The following is a 21602-nucleotide window of genomic DNA, read 5'->3' on the forward strand; positions in this document are numbered from 1 at the left end:
TTGGTCAACCAATAGTGCCACGTCGTCAGCGTACCCAACTAATTTTGCGCCTTTAGGCAGTCCCAGATTAAGAAGGCCGTCATACATCAGATTCCATAGGAATGGACCTAATATGGAGCCTTGTGGAACTCCCGATGTTATATTGTAATTTTGAACTCCGGTATCTGTGTCAAACATTAGTATACGGTCATCGAGGTAACTGTCAATCATTTTGACTAAATACGAAGGAATTTCTCGATCTTTCAATGTTTGTCGTATTATATTCCAGTCGGCAGAATTAAACGCATTTTTGATATCTAGAGTTATTACCGCACAGAAACGTTTTTGTTCCATGGTATTTTTTGACGTTTCCACCACTTCTCTTATGGCATCTACTGTTGACATTCCCTTAATGAAGCCAAACTGCATGTTTGAGAATCCTCCACTTTTGCTTACTTCGTCTTCAAGCCTGCTAAGGAGTAACTTCTCCAAGAGTTTACCGCAGGAATCTAACATGCAGAGAGGTCTGTATGATGACGGGTTGTTTAATGGTTTATTGCTTTTTTGAAGTAGCACAAGTTGTTGTTTTTTCCATATTTTTGGGAAAATACCCAACTGGAGACACATATTGAAGGAATGTAAAAGGAGCTCCGGCCATAAACTTCCAACTAGAGAAATGACCTCGTTTGGTATTCCATCTGGACCTGGTGCTTTTCGTTTTTTAAGTTTACGGCTAAAGTTTTGTATTTCAGTTATGGTAAAATACTGGACGTTTTGTGTCTCGGCAAAAGACATAGTTTTACGAGGCGCTAAACTCTTTGGAAACAGTGTGTTTACAATCGTTCGTGCCCACTGTGGGTTCCGTATACCTGGTATACATTTTCTGTTGCCAGTCTTTTTCATAATAATCCTGTACGGGAGCCCCCACGGATCATTTTCAATTTCTTCGCACAATGCTTCCCATGATCTTTTCTTGGACGCTTTTATTTCCGTCCGCAGTTCACTTCTTGCTCGTCTATATATTGCCATCGCTTCAGCGTCGCCTTTCTTTCTGGTAGCTGTTCTCTTCGCTTTGTGGCACTTTTTCCGTAGCTCTGCGATTTCGTTGTTCCACCAATAGGCTGGTTTTTTGGATATACCAATAGCTGCTGTTTTGGGCATGCCTGCATCACATATCTCCGTTAATAGGTCGATGAGATCGTTTACTCTGCTATTTACATCTCTTTGCTCGGTCATTTCGTACCTTTCTCTTAACTCCATTATTTTTTCTTTACATTTTTCCGGGTTCATTTTATTTACATTCCATCTTGGTCTAGGCGGATTATCAGGGGTTGTGTCGTGCTTTATTGCCATCGTTATATATTGGTGGTCGCTTAAAGTTTCCTCGCTTAAGACTTCCCACTGACTTGTTTTCCTAGCAACTGATATTGAGGCAAGAGTAATGTCAATTATCGAATTTGCCTCACCACCCCTACGGAGGTCTTCTATTCTATAGACGGAGGTCTTCTGTTCTATAGAAGACCCCTACGCAGGTCTTCTGTTCTATAGAAGACCCCAACGGAGGTCTTCTATTCTATAGAAGACCCCTACGGAAGTCTTCTATTCCATAGTAGTCCCATATTGAGGTCTTCTATAGTAGACCCCTACGGAGGTCTTCTATTCTATAGTAGACCCATACGGAGGTCTTCTATTCTATAGAAGACCCCTACGGAGGTCTTCTGTTCTATAGAAGACCCCTACGGAGGTCTTCTATTCTATAGAAGACCCCTACGGAGGTCTTCTATTCTATAGAAGACCCCTACGGAGGTCTTCTATTCTATAGAAGACCCCTACGGAGGTCTTCTATTCTATAGAAGACCCCTACGTAGGTCTTCTATTCTATAGAAGATCCCTACAAAGGTCTTCTATTCTATAGTAGACCCCTACGGAAGTCTTCTATTCTATAGTAGACCCATATTGAGGTCTTCTATAGTAGACCCCTACGGAGGTCTTCTATTCTATAGTAGACCCATACGGAGGTCTTCTATTCTATAGAAGACACATACGGAGGTCTTCTATTCTATAGTAGACCCATACGGTGTTTCTGTACTATAGAAAACCCCTACGGAGGCCTTCTATTCTATAGAAGACCCCTACGGAGGCCTTCTATTCTATAGAACACCCCCTACGAAGGTTTTCTATTCTATAGAAGACCCCTACGGAGGTCTCCTATTCTATAGAAGACCCCTACGGAGGTCTTCTGTTCTATAGAAGATCCCTACGGAGGTCTTCTATTCTATAGAAGACCCCTACGGAGGTCTTCTATTCTATAGAAGACCCCTACGTAGGTCTTCTATTCTATAGAAGATCCCTACAAAGGTCTTCTATTCTATAGTAGACCCCTACGGAAGTCTTCTATTCTATAGTAGACCCATATTGAGGTCTTCTATAGTAGACCCCTACGGAGGTCTTCTATTCTATAGTAGACCCATACGGAGGTCTTCTATTCTATAGAAGACCCCTACGGAGGTCTTCTGTTCTATAGAAGACCCCTACGGAGGTCTTCTATTCTATAGAAGACCCCTACGGAGGTCTTCTATTCTATAGAAGACCCCTACGGAGGTCTTCTATTCTATAGAAGACCCCTACGTAGGTCTTCTATTCTATAGAAGATCCCTACAAAGGTCTTCTATTCTATAGTAGACCCCTACGGAAGTCTTCTATTCTATAGTAGACCCATATTGAGGTCTTCTATAGTAGACCCCTACGGAGGTCTTCTATTCTATAGTAGACCCATACGGAGGTCTTCTATTCTATAGAAGACACATACGGAAGTCTTCTATTCTATAGTAGACCCATACGGTGCTTCTGTACTATAGAAACCCCCTACAGAGGCCTTCTATTCTATAGAAGACCCCTACGGAGGTCTTCTATTCTATAGAACACCCCCTACGAAGGTTTTCTATTCTATAGAAGACCCCTACGGAGGTCTTCTATTCTATAGAAGACCCCTACGGAGGTCTTCTGTTCTATAGAAGACCACTACGCAGGTCTTCTGTTCTATAGAAGACCCCAACGGAGGTCTTCTATTCTATAGAAGACCCCAACGGAGGTCTTCTATTCTATAGAAGACCCCAACGGGGGTCTTCTATTCTATAGAAGACCCCAACGGGGGTCTTCTATTCTATAGAAGATCCCTACGGAGGTCTTCTATTCTATAGAAGACCCCTACGGAGGTCTTCTATTCTATAGAAGACCCCTACGGAGGTCTTCTATTCTATAGAAGACCCCTACGTAGGTCTTCTATTCTATAGAAGATCCCTACAAAGGTCTTCTATTCTATAGTAGACCCCTACGGAAGTCTTCTATTCTATAGTAGACCCATATTGAGGCCTTCTATTCTATAGAACACCCCCTACGAAGGTTTTCTATTCTATAGAAGACCCCTACGGAGGTCTCCTATTCTATAGAAGACCCCTACGGAGGTTTTCTATTCTATAGAAGACCCCTACGGAGGTCTTCTATTCTATAGAAGACACCTACGGAGGTCTTCTATTCTATAGAAGACCCCTACGGAGGTCTTCTGTTCTATAGAAGACCCCAACGGAGGTCTTCTATTCTATAGAAGACCCCTACGGAGGTCTTCTATTCTATAGAAGACCCCAACGGGGGTCTTCTATTCTATAGAAGATCCCTACGGAGGTCTTCTATTCTATAGAAGACCCCTACGGAGGTCTTCTATTCTATAGAAGACCTCTACGGAGGTCTTCTATTCTATAGAAGACCATACGGAGGTCTTCTATTCTATAGAAGACCCCTACGGAGGTCTTCTATTCTATAGAAGACCCCTACGGAGGTCTTCTATTCTATAGGAGGTCTTCTATTCTATAGAAGATCCCTACGGAGGTCTTCTATTCTATAGAAGACCCCTACGGAGGTCTTCTATTCTATAGAAGACCCCTACGGATGTCTTCTATTCTATAGAAGACCCCTACGGAGGTCTTATATTCTATAGAAGACCCCTACGGAGGTCTTCTATTCTATAGAAGACCCCTACGGAGGTCTTCTATTCTATAGAAGACCCCTACGGAGGTCTTCTATTCTATAGAAGACCCCTACGGAGGTCTTCTATTCTATAGAAAACCCCTACGGAGGTCTTCTATTCTATAGAAGACCCCTACGTAGGTCTTCTATTCTATAGAAGACCCCTACGTAGGTCTTCTATTCTATAGTAGACCCATATTGAGGTCTTCTATTCTATAGTAGACCCATATTGAGGTCTTCTATTCTATAGTAGACCCCTATTGAGGTCTTCTGTACTATACCAAAACCGGGGCTTTATATTCTATAGAAGACCCCATGGAGGTCTTCTATTCTATAGAAGAACCCTATAGGAGAACCCTATGTCTAAGTGCAGTTTAGGGTCTGTTCGAAGATCCTTTGGAAATGTATAGCGATGCTGTTCGTTGTGGTCCTGTTTACAGCGATATTATGTTTTCCGTGGACAAGTCCATGCTTCCTGGCATACTGTTCCAAAGGTTATACGGTGACCCCCTGAAATGACTAGTCGGCGCGATATCTACCTAAAAGATATGACTCACAAAATAAGATCCACTTCCATACTAGGGTATGTCGGTCCATTGTTTTAAGTACCTCCTCCGCAACACTTTTGAACTTTAATCCTAATCCACATTTTTGTCGACAAGTTCAAATATCCAAAAAGGGCTACAAGATTCTGAAGAGACCCTAAATACAAATACCCCTACGGAGGCCTTCTATTCTATAGAAGACCCCTACGGAGGTCGTCTATTCTATAGTGGACACTTACGGAGGTCTTCTGTACTATAGAAGACCACTACGGAGGTCTTCTATTCTATAGAAGACCCCTACGGAGGTCTTCTATTCTATAGAAGACCCCTACGGAGGTATTCCCTTCCTTAGAGGGTTGAGGGCTGAGGGTATATCTCTGTCGGCAATGCCGACTGATACTTTTTTACTTGTTTTAATTTTCATGTTATGAAATCGCTTCTTCTTTTTTAATACCATAAAATTTTTTAAGGCAAAATTATGCCAAATTTAAAATTTTATTTAAGTTCCGTTTTCATGGTCACCTAAAGTTAAAGTAATTTTTTATACAACTGTAATGCCTATTAGCTGGTATTTGTTCCGTTTTCTATTTCTTTACTCATAATGATTTCTGCTTCGTCTTCTTCCTACTAAGAAGATTTAAATGTTTTACTCCATGGCTGAGATTCTGACAAGGTATGCTGCAGCATTTTCTATAATTCAACTTACCCAAATACTGCTCGCCCCTAACAACGTAACGATCATGCTGATGTTGCTGCTGTTGTGTATTCCACAAGGTGGCCGAGGAACCTCCTCCCATATACATGCTGTTCCCATTCTGTTGCTGTTGAGGTAAATCCATTTTTGATTTTGTTCGTTGCAATTTATGATTGTAGTTATTGTTGCCATTGTTGCCGTTCTTATTATTGTTATTGTTATTATTCTGTTGATAGTTATAGCGTTGTTCTATGGGAAAGAAGAAAAGGAACAAGGGAAATATATTGTAGTATTGGTTTCTGTGTGTATTTTTGTGCGAGAAAAACTTTTCTATAAATAGCAGTTATTTAGTACTTAAATACTATTAGCCGGGTGAAGAAAGTCATTTGGGCAGAATATTTGCATATATTTTTCGAATTTTTCGTATAAAGCGGAGGGGAGCAGAGGATGGGTCATTTATATGAGGAGGGTAAAAACTTTCCACACAAAAGAAAATGTTCTGTTATATATCAACCCAAATGTCCCATATATGTTACTCTTAGCATAGATTTATGTAAATAGTTTCAGAGAGAAAGAAAAAGTAAAAAAACAACAACAACAAAAACTAAACAAATCTGAAATAAAGTCATAAGGAAGATGCTGGATGAGGTGCTTGTTTGGTAAGGATGGAATGGAAGAGGGGAAGTAACCAATCTAACTTTTCTTTTATTTCTTTACATGCATTCATTGTTGCCTCCATTCATTTCTGCTTTTCAGATTTTATACATACCTTTGTGGTATTTGGTTACCAGCATCGGTACCGTATTCGTTGAAACCGTTGGGGCTAACGTTGTCACAGTTGTGGTTTGTGGAATATCTAAACGAGATATAACCAAATGGAGAGAGAGAGAGAGGAGAAGTGAGAAAGTGTGTGTATGGCAATATGGCAAGTATTAGCATTTTCATTTCTATTTGTATTTTTATTGTAACAACAAAAAAGGGCATGCAACAGTTATGTTCTGGTCTCGACCATGGCTATGAATGGGCTGGTAAGGTAAAATCTGCTTAAAATAACATTTTAAATTCCAATGGCCATAGGTGAAATGCAAATTGGTATGGCAAGAAAAGAAGAAGAAAAGCTATAGGGGTGTTCTGCTACGACTGTTTGGAATATGTTAAAACAAGGACTTGGCTTGGAATCGATACTTCTTTTTTATGGTTCTGTCGTTTTAAGGGAAACTTTTATGGGCTTGAAAAAATATTATTAAAAAATCCACCCTACTGATGGGCAATGAAAAAATATCTTTAAAAAGTCCACGTTTCAGATGACCAATGAAAAAATATCGTTCATAAAGTTCAAGCTTAAGATGGATTAATGTGGATTAAAAGAATATAATTGCTACAAAATCCACGTCTAAAAAAAATATTTTTTTTAAAAAATCCACGTTTAAAAAAAAATTTTTAAAATATTAACGTTTGAAAAAATATTTTTTAAATAATTATAATTTAAATAAATTTTAAAACTTTCGCAAATGAAAAAAAATTAAATGCCGCGTTTAAAAACATTTTTAAGCAAAATTTTAAAAAATATGTTAGGTAAAAAGTCTACTTTTTAAAAAAATTATAACAAATCCATGTTTAAAATTTTGCCAATAATCCAAGTTTGAAAAAAATGTATTGTACAAGATCTACGATTAAAAAAATATTTTGTAAAAAATCCACGTTTGAAAAAAAAAAATATTCTGTAAATAAATCCACGATTGAAAAAAATGATTTTAACAAATCCACTTAAAAGAAATATCGCCTTCAGAATCCAAATTTAAAAAAAAAATAAAAAAAAAAATACATGGGAACAAAATATTTTTAAAAAATCCTCTTTTGAAAACAATATTAAAAAAACGAATTTTGAAATTTTTTTAATTTTTAAATCCACGCTTCAAAAAGGAAAAATATTTTTTAAAAAAAAAATTCAAATTTGATTTTTTATTTTTTAAATAATCCATGTTTGAAAAAATATGTTTTAAAAATTCCGCATGTGGAAAAAATTTGAAGAATCCACGTTTGAAAAAAAAAATACTTTGTTAAAAATCCACGTTGGGAAAAAATACTTTGTTAAACATTCACGTTAGAAAAAATATTTTTTTTTTTAAATCCACTTTTGGAAAAAAATGTTTTTTTTTTAAATCCACGTTTGATAAAAAATCCAAGTTTGAAAAAAACTTTTTTAAAAAATCCAAGTTTGAAAAGAATCCACGTTGAATAAAAGTAATTTGCAAAATATTTTAAAAAAATCTTGAAAAAATTCACGTCTGAAAAAAATATCATTTAAAAAATTTATGTTTGAAAAAAATATTTTTTGAAAAAATTTACGTTTGAAAAACAATATCTAAAAAAATTCAAATTAAAAAAAAAACTAAAAAATTTATAAATTCACGTTTTGAAAAAAATATTTAAAAAAATCCACATTTGAAAAAAAATTTAAAAAATCCACATTTGAAAAAAAAGGTTTTTTGTTCAAAAATAAACGTATGAAAGAAAATAAATGTGTAAAAAATCTACTTTTAAAAAAAATATTTTTTAAACAAACCTCGTTTTAAAAAAATCATGTTAAAAAAAATATTTTTTTTTTTTTTAAATCCACTTTTGAGAAAATATTTTTTTTGAAAGTCCACGTCATTGAAAAAATGTTCAGAAACATATTAAAATAATTAAATTAACATTAAAAAGTATTTTTTTAATCCACATTTAAAAACTTTTTTTGAATGCAACTCTGAGAAAAATATATTTTTTAAATGCAAGTTTGAAAAAAATATTTTTTTAATCCAAGGCTAAAAAAATATATAATTTTTAAATCCAAGTTTGAAAAAATTATTATTTAAAAAGCCACGCCTGTAAAAAAATATTAAAAAACATCCACGTCTGTTTTAAAAAAGTCACGTCTGAAAAATAAATATTAAAAAAATAAGTTTGAAAAAAACATTTTAAAAAAATCCACGCCTGAAAAAAAATGTATGTTAAAAAATCAACGTTTGAAAAAATATTTCAAAAACTACGTTTAACAAAATATTTTTATTTTAAAAAAAATATAATTGAAACATCTACGCTTGAAAAAATATTTTTAAAAATGAATGCCATTAAAAACATATTCTTAAGAAATGAATGAAATGAAAAAAAAAAAAAAAAATTAAAAAAACTATGTTTAAAAAATATTTTTGAAAAAATCCACGCTTTAAAAAATTTATTTGAAAAAAAATCCAAGTGATAAAATTTATTTGAAAAATCCAATCTTGAAAAAATATTTTTGAAGGAATCAAGAAATATAAAAAATTTGAAAAATTCCACATTTAAAAAAATATATTTGAAACATCCACGATTGAAAAAATATTTTTAAAAAATGGCGCCATTAATTTTTTTTTAAATGAAAGCCATTGAAAAATATTTAAAAAGTCCATCCCATTGAAAAAACATTTAAAAAGTCCAAATATTTAAATAATAATATTTAATAATAATTTCTTTTAATTCAAAATTTAATTTTCTTATTTGAAAAAAAATACTTTGTTAAAAATCCACGTTTGAAAAAAATACTTTTTAAATAATACACGTTTGGAAAAAAATATTTTTTTAAAAATCCACGTTTGAAAAAAAATACTTTTTAAAAACGCACGTTTGGAAATTTTTTTTTAAAAATCCACTTTGGAAAAAATATTTTTTAAAAATGAACGTTCGGAAAAAATTATTTTTTTTTTATATCCACGTTTGATAACACCATTTTGTAAAAAAATTTTTGAGGAAATTTACGTTTGAAAAACTATTTTTTATAATAAATCCAATTTAAAACAAAATTAATCCATTTTTGAAAAAGTAATTTTTAAAACTTCGCATTTTAAAAAATATATTTTAAAAAATCCATCCAAAATATTTTTTTAAAAAATTTACGATTGAAAAACCAATATTTTTTTACAAATTTACGTTTGAAAAAAAGATATTTGTTATAAAAAATCCAAATTCGAAAAAATAACCCCATGTTTGAAAAAATATTTTTAAAAATTCACGTTTGAAAAAAAATATTTGTTATAAAAAAATCCAAATTCAAAAAACTAAATCCATGTTTGAAAAAAATATTTTTAAAAATTCACGTTTTGAAAAAAATATTTAAAAAAAATCCACGTTTAAAAAAACAATTTTTTAAAAAATCCAATTTTGAAAAAAGTTTATTTTTTTTTTAAATAAACTTTTGAAAAAAAAATTGTAAAAAATCTACTTTGAAAAAATGTTTTTTAAACAATTCTCGTTTTAAAAAATCCATGTTTAAAAAATATTTTTTTAAAAAAAATCCACATTTGAGAAATTTTTTTTTTGAAAATCCAAGCAATTGAATTTTTTTTTTTAAATAAGGCCATGAAAAAAATTTTAAAATATCCACCATCAGAAAAGTAAACGTTCGGAAAAATATTAAAAATATATTATATTTTTTTTTAAATCCACGATTAAAAAGTTATTAAAATATATAATATTTTTTTTTAAATATCTTTTTAAAAAAGTGTTTTTTAAATAAACATTAGGAATTATTTCTTTAATCCATATTTAAAAGTATTTTTTAAGTATCCAAATCTGAATAACTATATTTTTTTAATCCAAGTCTAAAAAATATAATTTTTTAAATCCAAGTTTGAAAAATATATTCTTTAAAATCCACGTCTTTAAAAAAAAATTTTACAAAAAGCCACGTCTGAAAAAAAATATTTAAAAAAACAAGTCTAAAGAAAAAAATATATTTTAAAAAAAACCACGTCTAAAATATTTTTTAAAAAAAATCAACGTCTGAAAAAAATATTTTTTTTTAAATCTACGTTTAAAAAAAATATTTTTGAAAAAATCCACTCTTGAAAGAAATCGATATGATAAAATCCACGCTTGAGAAAATTGATTTGAAAAAATCCATGTTTGATAAAATTTATTTGATAAATCCAATCTTAAAAAAATATTTTGGAAGAATCAAGGATTAAAAAAATCTTGAAAATTCAACGTTTTAATAAATATATCTGAAAAATCTACCTTGAAAAATATTTTTAAAAACAAACGCCATTAACAAATTCTTTTTAAAATGAACGCCATTGAAAACATATTCTTAAGAAATAAAAAATATTTAAAAAATTTACGTTTAAAAACAATATTTTTGAAAAAATCCACGCTTTAAAAAATTTATTTGAAAAAATCCAAAATATAAAATTTTTTTTGAAAAATCAAATCTTGAAAAAGTATTTTTTAAGGAATCAAGAATTAAAAAAGGTTTGAAAAATTCCACATTTAAAAAATATATTTCAAACATCCACGCTTGAAAAATTATTTTTAATTTTTTTTGAATGAAAGCCATTGAAAACATGTTTTAAGAAATGAACGCCATTAAAAAAATATTTAAAAAGTACACCCCATTGAAAAAATTAAAAAATATTAAAAAATCCACGTTTGGACAAAATATTTTTTTTTAATCCACGTTTAAAGAACCCATGTATGAAAAATAAAAATATATTTTTTGAAAAAATTTACTTGTAAAAAACAATATTTTTAAACAAATGTACGTTTGAAAAAACATTTCTTATAATAAATCCAATTCTTAAAAAAATTAAATCCATTTTTGAAAAAATAATTTTTAAAACTTCGCGTTTTGAATAAAATATTTAAAACAAATCCAATTTTAAAAAAGTATTTAAAAAAAAATCCACGTTTAAAAAAAGTATTTTAAAAAAACTCCAAGTTTAAAAAAAGTATTTTAAAAAATCCACGTTTGAAAAAAAAATATTTTTTAAAAAATAAACGTTTGAAAAAAATATTTTGTATAAAATCTACTTTTGAAAAAATATTTTTTTAAATAATTCTCTTTTTAAAAAAACCATGTTTGAAAAAATATTTTTTAAAAAAATCCACAAAATCCAAAAATCCATATTGTTTTAGAAAACCCACGCAATAAAAAAAATGTAAAAATAACGCCATGACAAAATAAATTTAAAAATGTCACTATCGAAAACGTAATTTTGAAGAGTCAATTCCAGTCCAAATACACGTTCAGAAAAATATAAAAAAACAATATATAATATATTGTCTTAAAATCCACGTTTAGAAAGTATTTGAAATAAATATAATGTTTTTAAGAAAGTATTTTTTTAAATAAACATAAGAAAGTATTTTTCAATCCACATTTAAAAGAATTTTTTTATAATCCAAGCCTGAAAAATATATATTTAAAAAAATCGTTTTCTCTTTAAATTTAAGTCTGAACAAAAATTATTTTTTAAAGTCTATAAAAATATATTTTTTAAATTCAAGTTTAAAAAATAAATTTTCTAAAAAAATCTACTTCTGAAAAAAATATTTAAAAAAAATCCACGTCTGAAAAAAATATTTTGAAAAAAGCCCGGTCTGAAGAAAAATATTTAAAAAATCACGTCTGAAAAAACAAGAAATCTGAAAAAGAAAAAATATTTTAAAAAAATCGATTTGATAAAATAAAATCCACGCTTGAAAAATTGATTTGAAAAAATCTATGATTCATAAAATTTATTTGAAAAATTCAATCTTAAAAAAAATTCTTTTGAAAGAATCAAGGATAAAAAAAAGTCTTAAAAAATTCAGCGTTTTAAAAAATATATTTGAAACATCTGAGCTTAAAAAATTATTTTAAACATGAACCGCATTGAAAACATATCTGTAAGAAATTAACGCCATTGAAAAAGTTAAATAAAATCCACGCCATTGAAAAAATATTTAAAAACTCCAAGCCATTGAAAAACTTAAATAAAATCCACGCGATTGAAAAACTTAAATAAAATCCACGCGATTGAAAAACTTAAATAAAATCCACGCGATTGAAAAACTTAAATAAAATCCACGCGATTGAAAAACTTAAATAAAATCCACGCCATTGAAAAAATATTTAAAAAATCCACGCCATTGAAAAAATATTTAAAAAATCCACGCCATTGAAAAAATATTTAAAAAATCCACGCCATTGAAAAAATATTTAAAAAATCCACGCCATTGAAAAACTATTTAAAAAATCCACTCCATTGAAAAAATATTTAAAAAATCCACGCCATTGAAAAAATATTTAAAAAATCCACGCCATTGAAAAAATATTTAAAAAATCCACGCCATTGAAAAAATATTTAAAAAATCCACGCCATTGAAAAAATATTTGAAAAATCCACGCCATTGAAAAAATATTTAAAAAATCGACGCCATTGAAAAAATATTTAAAAAATCCACGCCATTGAAAAATATTTAAAAAATCAACTCCATTGAAAAACTTAAATAAAATCCACGCCATTGAAAAAAATATTTAAAAAATCCACGCTTGAAAAAAATATTTAAAAAATCCACGCCATTGAAAAAAAATATTTAAAAAATCCACGCCATTGAAAAAATTTTTAAAAAATTCACGCCATTGAAAAAATATGTAAAATATACACTCCATTGAAAAAATATTTAAAAAATCCACGCCATTAAAAAATTTCTTTATAAAATCCACGGTTGTGTTGGTTTTTGAAAAAAAATATTCTTCAAAAAGTCTAAATATTGTTTGTCTGCTGGTCTTTAAAAAAAAACATCTTTAGCAAACAGACCTGCAGATATCTTCAATTAAACAAAAACTACATTTTAATTATTCATTAAAAATGGGTAGCCTGGAAACGTGTCTTTGTGTTTCAATTAAGTTCAGTGACTCAGGCGAAGAAATTTTAATTGCATAGACAAATACTGACTGACACACATTTACAAATACATAGATTCACTCACGTATAAAGCATGGACCGTGAAAAAGAACAATAACAACTACAATTTCACATTATTTTGTCTTCTTTTTTATTTCTGCATTGACTTTTCTCTGTGGTGGATTTTGCAGGAAAGTGTTGTGTGTCTACATCATCCCAGATAGTTTCATGGCATGTTCATCAGCAAGAAACCCATTCATTTGTAGTACAGGTTGTATGCCTATCATATCACATGGTATTATCCTAGACATGAACATATGAACATGTACATACATACATTGGTATATATGTTTGACTACGGCAATGTCATACATCTTATCTGTATGCACATACCGAAGTCACAATTCAGAGGACGGACGATGATGATTGTAATGGTTAAGGCCGGCCTCGGGGGGACACTGGCATAGGTGGGTGTCTTGATTTAATTTCCTGCTGCTAAAAAGGTTTTTTGCTTTCACTCTTTCTTTCATTCATTCATTGAAAGGGGGAAAAGACAAACTAAAGTTGACATATCACGCCAAGGGGCGTTTATAATTTCTCCTTGCCATCTGCATCACTCCACACATACACACACCCATGCATGATAAAAACAATATTTAATTATTTATTGTAATTTTATTTGAAACGTCCGTTCCAAATGGCCGACAATTACAGAAAATTGTTATGAATGACATGTTAACCTTAAGGAAACAAAGGCATCATCGTCGTCATCATAAAAAGGAAACGGAAACCACAATAAAATGAGCAAAAAACTTCGTGTGTGTGCATATGTGTGTATGCGGTAGGCCTATTGAGAATGAAAAACTGCAGAAAAAATGGACTTGAAAACGAAAAGGCCAAAGTGGAACGGAAAATTGTGGACAATTAAAAATTCACATGTATTTACACCAAACTCTTAACCAGAGAGGAGACAGTGGAAAAAGAAGAAACATTTTTATATCAATGGTGGATTTTTAAAGAAATTTGTTCATTCATGGTGATCAGTTTTAAAGATTTTTTCATTAATCGTGGATTTAAAAAAAAAAAAAAAACTTTAGAACCGTGGATTTTTTTGAAGAATACTTATTCCAAAATCGTAAATTGTTTAATCATAATTTTTCCATATCGTAGATATTTTAAAGAATATTTTTTCCAAAATCGTAAATTTTTAAAGAATATTTTTTACAAAATCCAAAAGCTTTGAATTTGTAAATAATTTTTTTTAAATCGTGGATTTTTTATTAAATCTTTTTTCCAAAAGCGTAAATTTCTTAAAGATTTTTTCTCCAAAGTAGTGGATTTTTTAAGAATATTTTGTAAAAATTCTGAATTTTTTTAAAGATTATTTTTTGAAAAGTCGTGGTTTTTTAAGAATGTTTTTTCAAAAATCGTGGATATTTTATTAACGTTTTTTTTTTTTCAAAAATAATAGATTTTTATTTTTTTTCAAAAATTGTGTTTTCTTTCAGAATGTTTTTTCAAAATTGTGGATGTTTTAAATAATGTTTTTTCATAAAGCGTAGATTTTTTTATACCCTCCACCATAAAATGGAGGGTGTAAATAAATTTGTCATTCCATTTGTAACACATCGGAGACTCTATGAAGTATACATATTCTTGATCAGGTTAAAATTGTAAGTCGATATAACCATGTCCGTCTGTCCGTCGTGTTCGTAACTCTGAAGGCTGTGACGTCAATATCCCGCCCAAAGACTGAAATTTGTTATTTAGTCTTTCATGGGGTTATAAAATATTCCAGAAGAGAATTATCAGTATAGGTCCGCGGATTCCTATATCCTTCATAGAAGCGTACCGCTTGTTTGTTGGCATTTTGAAAGTTTTACCGAAATATCGGAAATTTGGTATTTACTCTTCTTTGAGTCTATAAAGTAATATAAAAGGTGTAAAAAGTAACGCCGTTCTTACTTATTAAAGAATATTTTTTGTTTTCAAAAACCGTGGATTCTTTAGTGAATATATTTTTTAAAAATCGTGTTTTTTAAAGAATAAATTTTTTAAATATCGGGGATTTTTTAAAGAATATTTTTTAAAGTCTTGGGTTTTTTAAATTTTGTTTTTTTTTTAAGTTTAAATTTTTTCATTGATCAAGGATATATTTTAAGAATTTTTTTTCATTAAGGATTTTTTAAAGGCAATATTTTCATTGTCGTGGATTAAAAAAATAATTATTATGCATTTTTATACCCTCCACCATAGTATGGAGGGTATATTAAGTTTGTCATTCCGTTTGTAACACATCGAACTAATTATTTGCAACCCTATAAAGTATATATATTCTTGATCAGGATAAAATTCTAAGACGATCTAGCCATGTCCGTCTGTCCATCTGTTGTAATCACTCTAGAGTCCGCAGTAATTGAGATAGAGTGCTGAAAATTTGCACCCGAGAATCTTTTTTCCATAGGCAGGTCAAGTTCGAAGATGGGCTATATCGGTCCACTCATTGGTATAGCCCCCATATAACGGTACCTCCGGATTTGAGTTATTTTGACGTTCTTCGCCACATTTGCAGACCGAATTAGCTATAATTTGGCACTTAGGGCTCCTAGTGATCAAAAAACTAATATTCCAAAGGATATGGGCATAGTCCCCATATAACGGCACCTCCCGATTTTCGGTATTTTGAGAATTTTAGCCACAATTTGTAACCGAACTATCTGCAATTTGAAATTTGAGGTTCTCAGTGGTCATGAAACATCTCCACGAAACATCGTCAACATAGGTCCATGTTTTGGTATAGTCCCCATATAACGGCACCTCCCGATTTTCGGTATTTTGAGATTTTTAGCCACAATTTATAACCGAACTATCTGCAATTTGACATTTGAGGTTTTCAGTGGTCATGAAATATCTCCACCAAACATCGTCAACATAGGTCCATGTTTTGGTATAGCCCCCATATATCGGTTCCTCCCGTTTTTCGGTATTTTGAGAATTTTAGCCACAATTTGTAACCGAACTATCTGCAATATGACATTTGAGGTTCTCAGTGGTCATGAAACATCTCCGCTAAACATCGTCAACATAGGTCCATGTTTTGGTATAGCCCCCATATAACGGTACCTCCCGATTTTCGGTATTTTGAGAATTTGAGCCACAATTTGTAACCGAACTATCTGCAATTTGACATTTGAGGTTCTCAGTGGCCATGAAACATCTCCACGAAACATCGTCAACATAGGTCCATGTTTTGGTAAAGCCCCCATATAACGGTAGCTCCCGATTTCCGGTATTTTGAGAATTTTAGCTACAGTTTTTAACCGAAATAGCTGTAATTTGACATTTGCAGTTCTCAGTGGTCATAAAACATCTCCAACGAAACATCGTCAACGTAGATCCATGTTTTGGTATAGCCCCCCATATAACGGTATCTCCCGATTTTCGGTATTTTGAGAATTTTAGCTGTAATGATCGGTATTTTGAGAATTTTAGCTACAATTTTGTCTATTCAAAAATAATCGTCAATATAGGTCCATGTTTTGGTATATCGCCCCATATACATAACTGTACCTCCCGATTTTCGGGAGTTTTCAGTGGTCACGAAATTTCTTCACTAAAATTCGTCAACATGGGTGCATTTTTGAGGGTCTACATTGTTTTGATAAAACTACCCTCAATTTGAGGGTATTCTTCAAGTTCCCAGCAGCTATAACACTTTTCCGCCAAAAAAATTTAAAGATAGGTTGAGTCTTTGATATAGCCCCGTAGGTGGTACCTTGCACCTAGCTGAACCTTTTTTTAATTAGATTAGATAACACTGTGCAACAAAATGGAGGTGAAAGTCTGGGGCACGGAAAATTCCTCTTGGGGAAGAAAGGCCTTGGTGAGTATATTATGAACCCCGAAGGACATATCCGCCGTGAGTCGAACTTCCGCTTTATGCAGTGATGAAATTTTTGTTAGAGACCCTGTGGGCCATCAGGAATTAGCGTTATATCTTTGTTCACTGTTGCTTAAGTGCTCTACAAAAACAACAAACAAAGATATAATGATAATTGATGATGGCTTACAGGGTCTCTTGCAAAAACATCATCACGCCATAACGCGGAAGTTCGATTCACGGCGCATCTGTCCTTCGGGGTTTTTAACATACACATACCAAGGGCTTTCATCTCCAAAAGGAATTATCTCTGCACCAACATTTGTGTTCACAGTGTAATTTAAGCAATAGTGGGAGGCAGTAGGAGCCTATCCATTGTCGAAAAGTTGTTCCACCTAAAATTGTGAAAGGACCCTAATTATTCCATTTTAATTAAGACTATTTTATGGTGGAGGGTATGAAAAGTTCCGCCCGGCCGAACTTAACGACTTTTTACTTCTTTTCATTAAGATTTATTTAAAGGCAATATTTTCATTGTCGTGGATTTAAAAAAAAAAATAATTATGGTGGATTTTTTAAAGGAAATAATATCATTCGATTGGTGAAAGGAATATACTTTTTCCAAAATTGTGGATTTTTTTAAAGAAGGTTTTTCAAAAATCGTTGGTTTTTAAATAATATTTTTTTTTTTCAATAATCTTGGATTTTTATAAAACTAGGAGATTTTGAATAATAATATTTTCCAAAAATCGTGGAATTTTAAATAATATTTGTTTTTGTAAAATCGAGAATTTTTAAATTATATTTCAACAATGGGATTAAGCCAGACTATTTTGAAAAAACTAAATTATATTTCTTTTGCAAAAATTTGGATTTTTTAAATATTTTTTCCAAATATCGTGGATTTTTAAATAATATTTTGTTTTGTTTGCTAAATCGTGGATTTTTAAATATTCGTTTATTCATTATAGTGGATTTAAAGAAAAATTAATTATGGTGGATTTTTTAAAGAAAATTATTTCATTCACCATATTTTATAAAGAAAATTATTGCATCCACGATATTTTTAAATATTATCGGGAATTAAAAAAATTTTCAGTAATCAGTTATGGGGACAAAACCTCTTTAGCAAGACGATTTTATATAAATTTTGGACTTTTTAGAGACAATTTGTTCATACATTTTTGATTTTTTAAAGAGAATTACTTCCATATATTTTCATAATCTAAAGCAATTTTTTTCATTAATTGTGGATTTTTTAAAGACAATTTTGTTTCACTAACTGGTAACTAATTTTTAAATCAATTTAAATTTAAATCAAAAATATTTAAAAAAATCAGGTTTGTTGAAAAAATATTTTTAAAAATCAACGATTGTTGAAAAAGTAATTTTGAAAAATGTTTTTAAGAAATTAACGAATGTTGCAAAAATATTTTTAAAAAATGTACAATTTTTGAAAAAATATAAAAAGTCCACAATTTTTGAAAAAAAAAATATTAAAAAAATCCAACATTGTTAAAAAATATTGTTGCAAAATATTTTATAAAAAGTCCACAATTGTTAAAAAAAATTTAAAAAGTCCACGATTTTTGAATAGAATTTTTTTAAAATCCAGCATTGCTGAAAGATATATATTTAAAACAAGTAAGAAAGTATCAGTCAGCTGTGCTGACAGAGATAAACTTCAGCCACTGACAAAAAAAAAAGTTGTGCCGTATATAAAATATATTAATTTTGTGTCACGAGTTTGCTTGGAAATCTGTAAGTACCGCAATGTGGGGCTATACCAAATCATTGACATACACCAAATATTTTTAGTATCCAAACTTCTTCATAAAGGACTCGAAATATTAAATTACATTAAAATAAGTTTGGAAGAAATTTTTGAAAAAAAAAATTTGAGTATGTATCGGCAGGGTTTTGGAGTTTGGACCATTATCTCAGGAAGCATTGACTTATTACGGAAAAAGATTGTGCCGTTTTAAATGAGGCCGCTAGAACAACATACTGAAAAAAGAATCTAAACGATGCGAGAGGAGCTCTTAAACTTCACTTTATCCGAATTTTGTGTGGACCAATATAGTCCATATTCGAACCCAATCTATATTTGGAAGGAATATTACGATGTGCAAAGTTTGGACCAAATCGATTGCTCCCTTCGAAAGTTATCGTTCATACCATTTTACAGACAAATTTTGAACTTTTGTGGGGGAGATAACCGAAGCAGTGGACCTATAAGGCCCATCTTCCAACTTAAACTAAGTTTGGACAAAATATAACCACATCCAATATTTGATTGGAATCGGTTGATCCGTTCGAGAGTTATCGTGCGCACCAGCCAGCCAGTCAAACAGACGGACGGACATGGCTAAATCGACTCCAAATTATCGGAAAAGAATTTCGTCCAAACATACTTGGGGTCTAAACCGTTATTTCGACGAGGCAAAAAGGGTATAAAAACCACGATTATTGAAAAAATATTTTTTAAAAAAATCCACGGTTGTTGAAAACTTATTTTTTAAAAAATCCACGATTATTGAAAAAATATATTTTTAAAAACCCACATTGTTGAAAAAATATTGTTTAAAAAATACCAGCAATTATTGAAAAAAATATTGTTAAAAAATCCATGATTATTAAAAAATATGCACGATTATTGAAAAAATATTGTTAAAAAATCCATGATTATTGAAAAATGTTTGTTAAAAAATCCATGATTTTTGAAAAAGTATCCACGATTACTGAAAAAATATTGTTTAAATAACCACGATTATTGAAATAATACTGTTAAAAAAAACAAGATTTTTAAGAATATATTGTTTAAAAAATCTGAAAAAATATTGTTTAAAAATTCCAAGATTATTGAAAAAATATTGTATAAAAAATCCACGATCATCGAAAAAAATAATGTTTACAAAACGATTATTGAACAAATATTGTTAAAAAATCCAAGATTATTGAAAAAATATTGTTTAAAAAATTCATGATTACTGAAAATAATTGTTCAAAAAAGCTACGTTTGTAGAAAAAATATTTTTGAAAAAATCACGTTTGTTGAAAAAATAATTGTTTAAAAAATCCAGGTTTGTTGAAAAAATATTGTTTAAGAAATCCGCGATTATTGAAAAAATATTGCTTAAAAAATCCACGTTTGTTGAAAAAATATTGTTTAAAAAATCCACGTTTGTTGAAAAAATATTGTTTAGAAAATCCACGATTATTGAAAAAATATTTTTAAAAAATCGACGATTGTTGAAAAAGTATTGCTTAAAAATCCACGATTGTTAAAATAATAATTTTTTTAAAAAATTAACGATTATTGAAAAGATATTGCTTAAAATTTCAACGATTGTTGAAAAAATATTTGTTTAAAAAATCCACCATTGTCAAAAAAATATTTTTTTAAAAAATCCACGGTTATTGAAAAAACATTTTTTTTTTTAAATCAACGTTTATTGAAGAAAATATTTTTTATAAAATTCACGTTTATTGAAAAAATACATTTTTATAAAAATCCAAGTTTTTGTAAGAACATATTTTTTTTTAAATCCATGTTTATTATTTTTATTTTAGTTATTTAATTATTTTCATTTTTTTATTCAACTATTATTTCGTTTCACTGTATCCAACAACAACATAACTTGTTGTTGGCAATTATGGAAATGTTGAAAACATTTTAACATTCATTTCCTTTTATTAAGTCAGTAATTAATTGAATATTATTGTGACCTAAATTGTCCGGAGTCCTCCCATTGAGACAATTTATACAAATCTCAATTTGATATTTTATTCAACAGCAACAGAAAAACCATCTTTGTCCCCAATGAAATGCGGTTTTGAAATTAAATTGCTTTGCAAAAAATTTAAATGAGACCATTTAAATGTATGGCCAAAGAAGTTATTGCTGATATTACGGCTAGCAAACATTTGTTTTGTTGACAAATACAAATTTATTGGACTTAATTTACATACATTTATGTGTGTGTGCGTTGAATATTAACTTGTTAAAATGTCATAAATGTTTTAAAGAGAAAAATAGTTGCGGTCACTTCTTTTGGTTAATTTTTGGGAAAGATTTATTTTTTGGTCAAAATAAAGAAAATAGTAAGACAAGGACAAAAGAACTCAGCATTACAAACAATTTTGAGACCAAGGCACATTCTTGAGTTGTGCATCTATTTTCCCAAAGGCCTCACAACCATGGGAGGGTAATATTAACTCAGTCTTCCCAACACCCCTAATTTTAGTCACCGTCTTCCTTGAATAATTGCGGTCTACTTTAACAGCTCATAAATAATAAATTGCGGTTACTGCAATTTGGGTGCCATCTTCGGTTCAATGAGGATTTAATGGACCCCTTAATGAACCCCTTTGCTCATCAACCTGTTGTTTATTTAGTTTTTCAAACTCAACTCTGTTTAAATCAGCCAACAAACCTGCCTACCTACCTTCCTCCATCCACTTCCATTCCCCGTGTGTGCTTATCAATGGATGCGAGTGTGTGTGTGCGTATGTGCATGTATATTCAGTCACTATCTCTCTCGGTATTTAATACTTACGATAAAGTTTAATTGCACCATCCGTATCGCCCAATGAATTTTTGGCAACGCAACGATATGAACCAAAATCCTGTGCGTCAACATCATTTATGGTCAAACGCATTGTGATTTTATAGCCACTCTCATGTGTTTCCGGTACAAAACGTTCACCTGCAATAAAACAAAAAAAAAGAAATATTGAGTGAGGGAAAGGAGGTTATTAAAAAGTAATTGGTATGAAAGGAGGAGACAAACAGA

General features: G+C 30.2%; 1 protein-coding gene across 4 annotated transcripts in view; it reads right to left on the reverse strand.

Annotated features, from left to right (window-relative positions):
• The window catches only part of DIP-theta (Dpr-interacting protein theta), a 328764-nt gene that overhangs the window by 71817 nt on the left and 235345 nt on the right, over positions 1-21602 (reverse strand). For 2 of the 4 annotated variants that reach the window (XM_073967264.1, XM_073967263.1), the window contains exons 9-11: positions 21366-21515; positions 6011-6097; positions 5254-5490 (exon numbers count right to left, since the gene is read on the reverse strand). In XM_073967264.1, coding sequence (XP_073823365.1) covers positions 5254-5490; positions 6011-6097; positions 21366-21515 — 474 coding nt within the window. The remainder of the gene's footprint in view (positions 1-5253; positions 5491-6010; positions 6098-21365; positions 21516-21602) is intronic. The other 2 variants (XM_073967266.1, XM_073967265.1) reach the window with 1 other exon arrangement.

The sequence above is a fragment of the Musca autumnalis genome, unplaced genomic scaffold (assembly GCF_047663935.1).
Source record: "Musca autumnalis isolate F117 unplaced genomic scaffold, ASM4766393v1 scaffold_2, whole genome shotgun sequence".
NCBI lineage: Eukaryota > Metazoa > Arthropoda > Insecta > Diptera > Muscidae > Musca > Musca autumnalis.